Source organism: Megalops cyprinoides, chromosome 6, assembly GCF_013368585.1.
Source record: "Megalops cyprinoides isolate fMegCyp1 chromosome 6, fMegCyp1.pri, whole genome shotgun sequence".
Taxonomy (NCBI): Eukaryota; Metazoa; Chordata; class Actinopteri; order Elopiformes; family Megalopidae; genus Megalops; species Megalops cyprinoides.
Window position 1 is genome coordinate 23607326 of NC_050588.1, and position 12072 is coordinate 23619397.

Below are 12072 nucleotides of genomic sequence, written 5' to 3' on the forward strand. Positions count from 1 at the left end.
TGTGTTTTCTTCCCAGCTTTTTGCCATTTTTGCCTTTGCAACATGTGGAGGATACTCTGGTCAGCTGCGGGTTAGTGTGGACTGTGTCAACAAGACCGACAGTAACCTTAGCATTGGCATCAACTTCGCTTATCCATTCAGGTAAGAGTTAAATGTAGCTAATTACATTTAAAGGGCTTCAACTTGGTAGTCTGATAACATCTTTACAAATAGTCACGTCCTGATTAACAAAGGTCAAATGTGCCAGCTGAGCAAATCATTTGTCAATGTCTGTCTTTTTTCAGGCTGTGTCAGTGTTGTCATGTAAAATGTCATATTTAATGAGAAAACAGTGGTGAATTTCTGTTCATAAAGTAGAATAGCATTAAGTTGCTGGTGACATACAGAATAGCTAGTAGATCTCTGATCAGATGGCTGTTTTCACAGATTAATACCTAATACTCATGTCATCATGTCACACAGCCCTACTAATTCCAAGCCCCTTTTTATTTATAGTGTACATAACTGTACATTCATTTCCCCCTACATACATGCAAACATAATATTGGTACAGAGCTGTATTTGTAGATATCTAGCATGTTTCCCTCACAAATCCTGTGAGTGGTATGACTGACAATGTGGAAAAAGATTGTTCTTCACAACACAATTACAGGAACAACAGCAGCAAGACATACTCTAGAGTTCACAAGATTCAAACTATAAAGAAACTATGTGAGAAAAATGCTCTAAGCAAAAGCAAAGTAATTCAAGACATTCTATGTTTTGAGGCAAAAATAAAAAAGAGCATGCATATTTCATGAAGAACCAACTAAAGAAAAACATAGAACTTTTGCATTACTGTTATAGTTCAATGTATTTTCCCAATGTATGGATTTAGTACATTACCTGTGTATCTTGCAGACGGATGTCCAGTACCAAATCAGTATCAAATGTCTCATTCACTGAAAAATAACACCAACAACAAGCACAGAGTTAAGAGTTAAACCCCATGTGGAACTGGTCACCTTGTCTCCAGGGACCTGCCCCCTCCTACGCTTGGACTTGTATCAGCACCAGCATTCTGCTTAGACGTAGGCAAATCTTTCTGTTTTACCACAGATTTTGTGAGATTTTTCAATGCATCCTCCACATCACCAGACATCACAGATGCAAAAGCAGGTTTCTTTGCACCAACTGTAAACCACTTTCTCAATGTCACATATGAAAACTATAATGGAAAAATATTATTCCATGTTCTATATATGTGAAAACAAATAAATTAAATTGTGAATTGACTTCTTCCAAAGAAAGTAAAAATAAAAATCTCAAATGAACAAGTTCTGACTCGCTTTGAAAATTTTACAGAGCTGGAATCAGAACTTTCTTTCCAAGCTCATACTGATACAGCTTATGATCTCAGAATTATATTTTTGGCAGACAGAACTCACCAATTCTAAGGTCTTGTTTTGCTGTGAACACCTGCAGTGGTTCGCCTAGCACTTAACAGGCACAACATGCCTCCAGGCCTGAGAGTATCTTAAGGGGACCATACCCATGTGTATTCAAATGGGATAATTAGGGGTATTTTGGCTTTGGTCTTTCCCATGCTATTCCTGCGTGTGCAGCGCACAGAAAGAAAGTGTAATTCCCTCACTCCTGTGAGATCAACACAACAATGTGTGTACTCCGGTTGAAATTTGAAATTTTTGCCTGTGCAAGTCAAGTATTCATTCTGAATTACTGTTGCAATTGAGACAAAAAAAAACATGAGAAAACAACCACTATCCCAAAGTGGACAAAACATCAAAGGCATGAGTACACATTTTAGTAGTTTCATCTCATAAGGCAATATATTGTCATTCAGTGCACTGAATATTTTAGGTATAGGTTTTGCTCATATTTTTTACTGTGGTTGATCTCTTGCTGGATCTCACCAACATTGCACACGGGGTTAAAAGCAGTGTGGTAATTTCTAGTAAATTGCTTATGAAATTGTTAAACTGATGTCAATGAATTCTATCTTGCATTCCAGAATTCCTCTTAGTTGTTATGTGTAAATTTGAGAGGCTGGCCTTATCTGCTCTGTGCTCTGCTTAGCCCTCAGCAATGTAATGCAGACAACAGCCTTGAAAAGAAAATGTCATTGCAGCGCTTTTGTCACAAAAGGTGTCTTTTCAATTCCTCTGCTTTATGTGATTTAAAAGGGAACAGATGATTTTTGTTTCATGCTCACTGACCTTTAAAACTCTGGTTGAATTCCAAGGCCCGTTTAATTACTGGGAAAATCAATGGAAAAAAGTTCTTCTTGAAATGAAGACAAAGATTACTCATACCAACAAGACATTATGAACTTTGATGCTTCATTGAATTAGTGTTTTGTTCTACCTAGTGTGTACATGTCCAAACCATTGCTATACTCTTTTCAGTTTTCTGCTCTTTAAAACATCACCATTAGCTCATCATCTGCCAGTTCTAGTAAATGCATCTCTGACTTAGCACATTAAAGTTCTGCACTTTGTTTAAGAAAGTAAAAATGAATTCTTGACTGAAAGGAAGGATTAGCATAATTTTGTTTTTTTTTTTTTGTTTATATTATTTACACATATTAGGATCACTGAGAAAATATGTTCTTTCTTTCATAAGGTGATTGCACTTTGCATTTTGCACTGTAAGTTTAAGGTACATTGTCTTTTTTCCACTCCCATCAGAAACTACATGTATGCAGTCAAAAGGTTCACATCAGACAGCAACATATTCAATATTATTCAGTCACGTGAATAGACACCGTGAAAGTTTCTAAACAGTTAAACTTCATATGTAAACTTTCAGGCAAAGAAAAAAAAGCATTTGTGCTCCTGAGCTCAGGCATAACAGATTCATCGAGAAAAGGCATGCACTTCCCTGTTGAGTTTCATTCTCTGAATGAATGATTCATATGAAGACAGGTAAACTTTCTGTAACTTTGTTACTGTACAATTGTGAATTGCAAGCCTCACGTTTTGCGCTGTACAGTACAACCAATGGAGTACATGCAATAAGGGCTGAGAGGGATGAGGATTTCTGCCTTTACAGATGGTGACCCTAATCAGCATATTAAAGGATTTTAACACGCTACTTTCTCAATTCATATACCAGCACACTAATAAGCTTGCAAGAGCATTGTTATATTGATCAACGCCCCGGTATTCTGGAGCTCTGTAGATAAAGTTTGTCGGAGGCCGATTCAGCCAGCCAGTGTAACAGTAATCAGTTACATAATCAGTTCCATGGCCCCAGTTCCCTATTAGTTGAGATCTTTAAATTGCTTTCTTCTGTGTGTTAAAGTGACCAATAGGAACTGCTGATTAACACATTCTTCTTGTTGAAAAATTAATAGCGTCCAGTAAATCTTTGCCACTGTTAAATTGATGTTATATATAAATGACTCCTTTGTTTTTTTTATGGAAATATGAATCTAACCTGATTTAGTATATTGCATGGCTATATTGATTTTAATGTTATAATATATGTATATGTTACTTTTATGTCATTGGATATGTGACTGGATATTGGTCACACTGAGGCTGTTTAATATCACCTTGTCTTTTTAAATGTGAAATGAGGATGGCATTACAGAGCATTCCCTTGAATCCACTGTAGCTGAGGGCTAAGCTGAAATCAATTACATGAGGCCTGAGGCTTCACAGAGGGAGGTAAATCACAGGAAATGATGCATTGGAGCACTAACAGCTTTTTAAATATTGTGCTGTAAAAATGAGGCGCTTGGATGGTTTGTGCTAATGTGATGGATCCCCCTGCCAAGTTTTCTCTTTCTTTGTCTGTTTTAATTGGATTTCTACTCCCAAGAACCTGCTCCACCAACTCTTTTAGTAGGGAGCATAAAAGTAACTTATCAATAGTCCCAAAGAGTATAAAATATTGTTTCTTAAAGCTACTAGGTTAATTGCTGTACTTAATTCATTGGTTCATTTTTGTCCAAGAAATTATTACATTGTTATCATATTGGAAATGCATTATACCACATCAAGTGAGGAATAATTGGTTACTTGATTGCCTGCACTTCTGAGCATTGTTTTAATGCTGCAAGGCCTCTGAAGAGTTTGATGCCATTTCCTGCATTGAAAAATGTGGGGTTTTGTTATTTGACATCTGAAAACCCTGCAGTATAATTCACACTCACACACAGAGCAAGGCTCTTTGAAGCTCCTGTCTGATCTTCTTGGTTTCATAAGTGATGAGTTGAACTCCGTGGATAATGCTGTCTCTTTTAGACAACTATTTCGGAGATCAGACTGAATTGGATGTTACCCACCAGTATGACTCAAATATTTTAAAGGTTGCATATGTCTTATTAGAGGCCAATGCTGCTTTGCATTTCCTTTTAAGGCTCAAAACACACACACACACACACACATATATACACGCACACAAACGCACATGGACATGCGTACGCATACACACACACACACACACACACACACACGCATGAATAAAGACTAGTTAATACTTGACAGTTCCTGATGTCTTTGTTATCTCAGGTGGGTATAGGTGAACATGACGTGACTGTAGAGTTTCACCACATGGAGAACCTTACTGAATTAGATGCCTATAACTGCTCAAGCAGATTTCTAGTTGATAAGGAACATCAATTGAATCTTCAATCCCTCTACCTTTATGTCACCATATTAAAACTGTAAAGAGTTTGCACTTTGAAGAGGCATGAATTAGGGTGTATAAAAATGTTTCTGTTCTTCTTACACCATCAGAGATTCTTAACACAGCAAATTTGTAACACCTCCCACTCACACACAACTCTATAATGTTTAGGTTTGTGCTTGAGCACTTCTATAGCATTGATGTTGTGATTCTGATTGTAGTAGTACTAGTCAAGTTGTACCAATATCCAATGTGTAACAACTCAGTAGCTACAATATGTCCCTAGCACAGCAGAGGATGAACCACTGCAACACAACCAAATACTCACCAGTTCAGTTCAAGATACTCCACTACATACTGTTTTGCAATTGATTACCCACCACTAAATTTCAGTATATAGCTTTGCATGCCATGTCAGCCTCTTGCACAGTCAGTACAAAGTTCCTTTAGAGCATCTGTATGACTACGTTCCAGGATTATACAGGGTTTGATAGGGTGACCATATGTCCTCTTTTTCCCGGACATGTCCTCATTTTGGGATGCATGTTTTAGATCCCAAAACGAGGACATGTCCGGGAAAAAGAGGACGTATGGTCACCCTAGGGTTTGAGAACTCTATGACAGAAGCACTTCACTGCCGTAGATACAGCGATGTGGAACTTTACCAATGAAATGTGCTAGCTACTTCATGACAGATTATGGGTTAGAACTGGGTTGATAACTTCTGTTGCTAATGGTTAGTGTTCCTTCGGAGGGTTGACAGGAATAGAAAGGAAAAGCATATGTGTATACCACACTCTTTCACTGTCTGTACAACTAGACAGCATTGATCTTAGTGACCCTGCTAACTAGCCAGTGGTATTTTTTAAAAAGAAACTAGGCTCACACTTACAAATTGTTTCATTCTCATAATGTTACTATGCAAGGTTAGTCTTACTACGTAAGATTAGCATTATCCCACTATGTAAGAATGTCATTAAAAAGGTGGCAAGAACCAAAAGACTTTTAAAATATTACTGTGCTCCCCATATTATGAGCTGTGATCTAGCATGCTACCTAATGCCCAATGGTAATGACTTAATTGCTAGCTACCATTTTACCTTGTTAGCTGATGCATAGCTGTCTTTGCTTGCACATTACCTTTGTGTTGTATGACCGCAGAACTGTAATTGTACTGGTTATCATGATCATGTTGTTCACTTTGGCAGACTGTTCAGACTTTGCATGGTGATAAATTGCTTGGCAGCAGTGGCTTGACTTGGAGCCTTGATATTTACACCAGGATGTGTAATGCATGACAAAACTGTAATATAATAACAAACACTTGAATAGGTGTTTATAGCCTCAAAGTTTAAAATCAAACCATAAAGTGTAAAGGTCCTGAAAAATGTCAATAGTGTTTCCATGTACCACAGGGCAGAGTAAAGTAAAGCCGTGCATTAGAGAGTTGATGTTTGTATCCGTGTGACTATTGATTTAATGGCTCGTATAGGAGAATCGCTGTTTATCTGGCTGGACTTGTTTTTTTTTTTTTCTTTACCTTGTATATTTTGTGAGAAGTTTCGGTGAGTCACAGGTTTTCTTTTTCTGTTTGCAGCATCCCGATGGGCTGTGGGCTAATTTGTCTCACCTCTTTTGTCTGGCTGGGTGGCAGGTTGCACCAGGTATACTTTGATGCCCCGTTGTGTCAGGGGAAGAAGCAGGAGCGACTCTTCCTGATAGGAGACTACTCCTCCTCAGCCGAATTTTTTGTCACCATCGCCGTCTTTGCCTTCCTGTACTCCCTCCTTGCCACTGTGGTCTACATCTTCTTTCAGAACAAGTATCGAGAGAACAACCGAGGGCCCCTCATTGTGAGTCTTGGTTTTCTTCCTCTCTGCCCAGGAACTTTTCCTGATCTTTCTTACTGAGGTTCTGAATGTCAGTTTTAACTGAGGATTATTTAGCACTAAAGATATAAGAGCCTCTGTTCCTAGTATTGATGTATTTTATTGCTGTATTGTTGTCATTTTTTAGTCATGTTTCGCTGTAAATACTTTTGTGCACATGTAGCTTGATCCAAATATGCAATTTGACTTCCTGTGCTCTCTTTAAATGCCATCTAACTCCCACAATACCTTGGTCCTGGTGTAATAACCCTAGAGTACCTCCACATCCATCAGTCTGTGTGTCACTCATAACAAACAATGTTTTGTTGTGGAAGCTGGGGTAGACATACAGCCTCTAGTGTTAGCCCAGATTCTGATTGCTAAAACGGAAGGACAGACAGAGCTGTCCAGTGGGAATGTAGAGAGCTGTAGGGTCCATTCACTATTTAGAAAATACAGCAAGACTCAATGCAGAAGTCACTGTCACTCCATGAGTCACTACAAATGTCAGTGACACCTGCTTACATGCAAGGCCTACTGACCCATATGCCTTAGTGTTTCTACACTGAGGCAATTGCTGCAAGACTGACATTTGTGAGAGTTTCTGTTGGAGTCTTATAGACTGTGTACACACTAGATTTTGTCACAGTCCTGTGTGTCTGTGTCTTGTCCTCATTATCAGAGTTATGTAGCCACAGTTCAGTGTCTGTTTTGTAAGACTCACTGTTGGAGTCATGTACTGTACTATCACAATCACTGAGTCCTAGTTCAAAGCTGCTACAGAGAGAATTACAGGCAAAGACCAATAGTTCCTACAGGTTTCTGTGTGTGTAATTAAATTTGGTGTCAGAGTTGCAGTCACCAACTCATATTTCCGTATGACTCAAAATGGTGTGTTTCACCACAGGTATACATAAAAATCAAATCTTCTGCTGAAGCACACAGGCTAGGGATATGATTCATATCCAGCTGAGAAGCTGAACCAGTAATGAAGGAGTGATGTGTAAATTAAACTGTGTTTCTGTGCTAAATAATATAATACCTCCGCCTGGTGAGTGCTGGAAGACAACTTGCTGTGTGAGTCTTTTTCTGAAAGGAAGTGATTCAAAGATGTTTCAATTTTCAAAGATATCTATGTCCTTATGATCTTGATGGATGTCTTTGATGCCATAAAACATTGTAGAGAAGCTCTTCACTCTCAGGATTGCTGATTCTCACTGACTTCTGTTGCTCAGCTCCAAAGAGCTGTCTGTATGGGGACAGTGCTATGTACATCAAACAGTCAGGCAAGTGGTCTGATATCCGTCTCCCCCTTCCCCAGGACTTCATTGTGACCGTGGTCTTCTCCTTCCTGTGGCTGGTCAGCTCATCTGCCTGGGCCAAGGGACTATCAGATGTCAAGGTTGCAACAGATCCGGACGAGGTTCTGTTGCTGATGTCTGCCTGCAAGGTCCAGAATAACAAGTGTGGCTCGGTATATGGGCCCATCTGGTCTGGCCTCAACACCTCTGTGGTAAGTGACTGAACGCACTACACACAGCCAACAGCAGGATAAGTGATGAATCTGTACATTCCTTAGGGTAGCACATAATTGTGTTGGACTATAAGGGGTGTTTTTTCCTGACCTTCAACAGAAATGATGAGTGCTTGACCATTTTTTTCTCTCACTTGAGAAGTACATCACTACTGTAACATTTTCTACCATGTTGTCATGAGCATTTTTTCTGCATGTATGTCAGGGGCGAGGACAAGGTTAGCTAAAGAACAATTTAATTGGAATGCTCTTCTGAGTATAAACTCTGATCCCGTAATCCTACTGTGAAATGGATTTAATTGAGGTAGGTCTAATGCAGCAGTTGACCCCCAAGCTACATCGAACAGCCTTACTTAATAAATATGTTAATAACCTAATGCAGGAGTCATGGTTCATCATTTTAAGCCACTGGATCTACAATTCCATACGAGTAAGAGGAGGAAGACAAAAGGGAAAATAATGTTAATATTTCAGTGGATTTGGTTTATGCTCCGAAGAGGAAGCCCTTTACACCCAGTGTTGTAAAGAGTAATAATGTTTTGTCTGAGATCAAACTGTTGTAGGCAAAGCCTTTCATAATCCCCATTGCTATGGTCCTAAGAATAAATTAATATATAGTATTTTAACAGGGTAGAGTAGGTTCTGCCCCAAAATGCCTCTATAAATGAAAACCCTGAAAAGTCTTCAGGGTTTGCCATCATATATTCTGCCCAGGGAGTATTGTGAAAATATTATGACATCATAACGATGTATGAGGTCAGGTTTACTCTTCATTTTTAATTTAATTGGTGGTCAGTTGCAGGGCAGGTCATGCAGGAGGTTTTACAGGATCCCAGGTGTTTCTGTTGCACTAGCATTTGGTTTCATAATCTGTCCTTGGCCTCTTGTCCACGTTATTGTTGTCTACACAAGATGATTCATTTATGATAGCCACAAATGCTGGAATCTTACAGCAGGCAAAATGTTGGGGTGAGTCTGTTGGTTCGTCTATGAGACTAGTGATGAATCCCTAACCTGTTGAAGTAGAAATCTGCAAGTGATGCAACAGAAATCAAACCAAGCAGGGTAATTGGCCAGTACAGAAAAAGTAACCTAGCAAGAACAGGTTTAGTGTGGAATACACCATTGACTATAATGACATTTTTTTGTAAACGTAGTGAAACTCAGCCATTGGTGTGGAATGCATGTAAGATGGCACAGTTGAGGACTTTTGAAGGCACTCTCTCCAATCACTGTGTTCTGCCCGCAGGTTTTTGGTTTCTTGAACTTCGTCCTGTGGGCCGGAAACATCTGGTTCGTCTTCAAGGAAACGGGATGGCACAAGTCGGGCCAGAGGTACCCCTCCAGCACCTCGGAAAAGCAGGCTGGCGGCTTCAACCAGCAGCCCTACAACCAGGGCAGCTTTGAGCAGGAAAACTTTGCTCAGTCCGGGGGCTTGAGCGCCCAGGGTGATCTGGGTCAGCAGTCAAGCTACAGCCAGGTGGGCGGGTACGCACACAGCGGGCCCATCTCCTTCGCCAATCAGATGTAGCCTGCGTGTCCCGGCCAGCACTGCATTCCTAAGGGCACATTTATGGAGGGCACAAGAGTGGTAAGAGGTTGGCATCTCAGTCTGGCTTCACTGCAGTTGGGGGTGGCATTACTACCAGTCTTCTGATGAAAAAAGGGAATGGTCCCAGTTTGTCCCAGATCCTAATATGTAGATTATAAGTAGAGACCCAGTTGGTACCTTGAGCGGTGTTGCAGGTACAGCAGGTGTGTATTTGGAGTATTGTACAAAATCAGATGTTGTTCTTTTATTTTCTGGACTTGGGTTTTCTTTTGGTTTTCTGGATATTGTGTTGCCTGTGGTTTCAGCTGTCTGTTAGAGGAATCTTCTTCTGTGATACCGTAGGTGCTGTGCCACAGACCGACTCAACGTAAGTATTTTTCAAACTGGTTTGCACTCTTGTGAAAGAAAATGTGGTCATTTGTACACTTATTGAAGATGATTATGTTGTGTTAAGTGCATGAAATTGTGCTGTTCAAGTTGTTAATATGCCTGCTCGTGTACATTTAAGTTATTTTTTATAATAATATAAAACTGGCAGGATCTCAGAAATATTCTGAAATGATGAGTTCTATTCTAATTTAAGTCCCTTAAATTTCAGTTTCGCTTTTTTTTCTCCTCAGATTACGCTGATATATTTTCCTAACAAACAGATTTGCTTTATGTAGTATGTTCTGTTTTAATGCACTCCAAAGTGAATTATGCCTGTTTATGAGATTCAGATTTACTATTAATGCACACAATACCTTTCTATTCAATTCCGTCATTGTTTTGTGAAGATTTTGATGTTAGTGTTTATATTTGTAAAAGAAGCAAATAGTTGTGTCCTCTTTGTTTACAAATGCTCTTTGAAATGATTTTAATAAGAACAATCATTTTTATGCTGCACTTCGACTGATATGAACCTACAAATACTTCCATGAAACATACACTGTGGGCTTAATCTAAGCAACCATATGTATCCAGTAACAGTGGCACAATATTCTAATCTCGATCAATGAAGTCCATCTGTATATAATTTACCATTTAACAGCACCTACCATCCATTTGCATTCGCACTTCAAATCATTGAATCAAATTTACCAATCAATCAAGTTTATATGAGCTAGAGAAAAATCTGTGATATAAAGCGAAAAAAGGAGAAAAAAAATATCAAAGTTTGTACATGAACGTTTTCTTAACTGTGCAATTTTGTTTCTTGAATCCCAAAGCATGTGGCTGGAATTATCACGGTAACTGCATTTGTTTATTGAAAAAAAAAATTCATTCTTGTATTTGCTCTACCGTCAGTGTTACATAATAATGTGAAAAAAGTCAGAGTCCGTATTCTTGTTGTAATCTGTACATGATTACTGGATGTGAATGATATTGTATCTGCATATCAAGGAACACTAATAAAGATGTTGCTGACACCCTTACATGAGGTGGTATTATCTGTGGAGGACTGTGTGGGGAATGCATTTGGCCAAAGTTGATTACTACAATTCAAGAACTTCACTGCTGAATGGTCAATCCTCTGATTGCTCAACTTGACATAAGTTAGCAATAACTAAGTAGCACTGAAATGTAAAACTTCCACATGATTGTTGGTGAAAGTCAACATGTTTTTTTTCCAAGAGGGAGAACTGAATTGCCCTTCACTTGCATCCTCTCCCTAGAAATCAGAAATGAATGGAGTAATGGTCCACAGTGCCTTGATTTGATTGCCAATCAAGGCAATTTTATAGTGTAACACAACTCAAATTGAGAGGTTATTATTTCACACATGCATAAAGCCACACCAGTCAAAATACTGAGATTGCAAAAGCTCTTAGTTTTACAGTAACCTTCTGCAGATATATTCTTAAAACAGGAAATGATGAGAATCATTGCAAGAACAGTGTTCAAGGGTAAATATCATTAACTGCAGTGAGTGTCATAATTGCTGTCATAGTTCCCAAAGGAGGGAAGTGACATTTAGTGAAGAACACGTTGTCAACAGTCATTTGAATAATGACATTTTTAAATGGGGGAAGTTATCAAAGACACATAATTGTGCAGCTGTAAATATCAATACCTCACATGAGAGCAGTTGTTTATCATGTGTTATTAAAGTCAAAGAAACATCAGAGGCATTTGATCAATGCTGTGTGCATTTCATGTCTCAGATGAATTATGAAGTCTGATCCTATTATTTTGGAAATTGATAAATTGAAATAGCATATTTGCTTTTTTCTATAGCTATGTATTTTGATTCAATATCTGATTTATTTTACAATGTTCTGTTATTTGAACTTAACAAAATATACATACAGCAATTTGAAATTTTAGGATCTTCGAGCTTATGAATAGCTAATGTCTGAATTTAAAAAAATAGATTCGTTTTAGGAATTTTGCTCACATTTACATTCACATTACATATAGGTCAGATATTAGTTGTCTCTAGATGCAGCTTTGGATTCTCTTTAATTGTAATGGCGAGCTTAGTTGGGCCGAATGGCCTGTTC

General features: G+C 38.6%; 1 protein-coding gene across 2 annotated transcripts in view; it reads left to right on the forward strand.

The window, feature by feature from the left end:
• Positions 1-10075, forward strand: part of synpr (synaptoporin) — a 42102-nt gene extending 32027 nt beyond the window's left edge. For both annotated transcript variants that reach the window (XM_036531639.1, XM_036531640.1), the window contains 4 exons: positions 17-141; positions 6290-6488; positions 7825-8016; positions 9287-10075. In XM_036531639.1, the coding sequence (XP_036387532.1) occupies positions 17-141; positions 6290-6488; positions 7825-8016; positions 9287-9568 (798 nt within the window). In that variant the 3' untranslated portion in view covers positions 9569-10075. The remainder of the gene's footprint in view (positions 1-16; positions 142-6289; positions 6489-7824; positions 8017-9286) is intronic.
• Positions 10076-12072: the final 1997 nt, after the last annotated feature.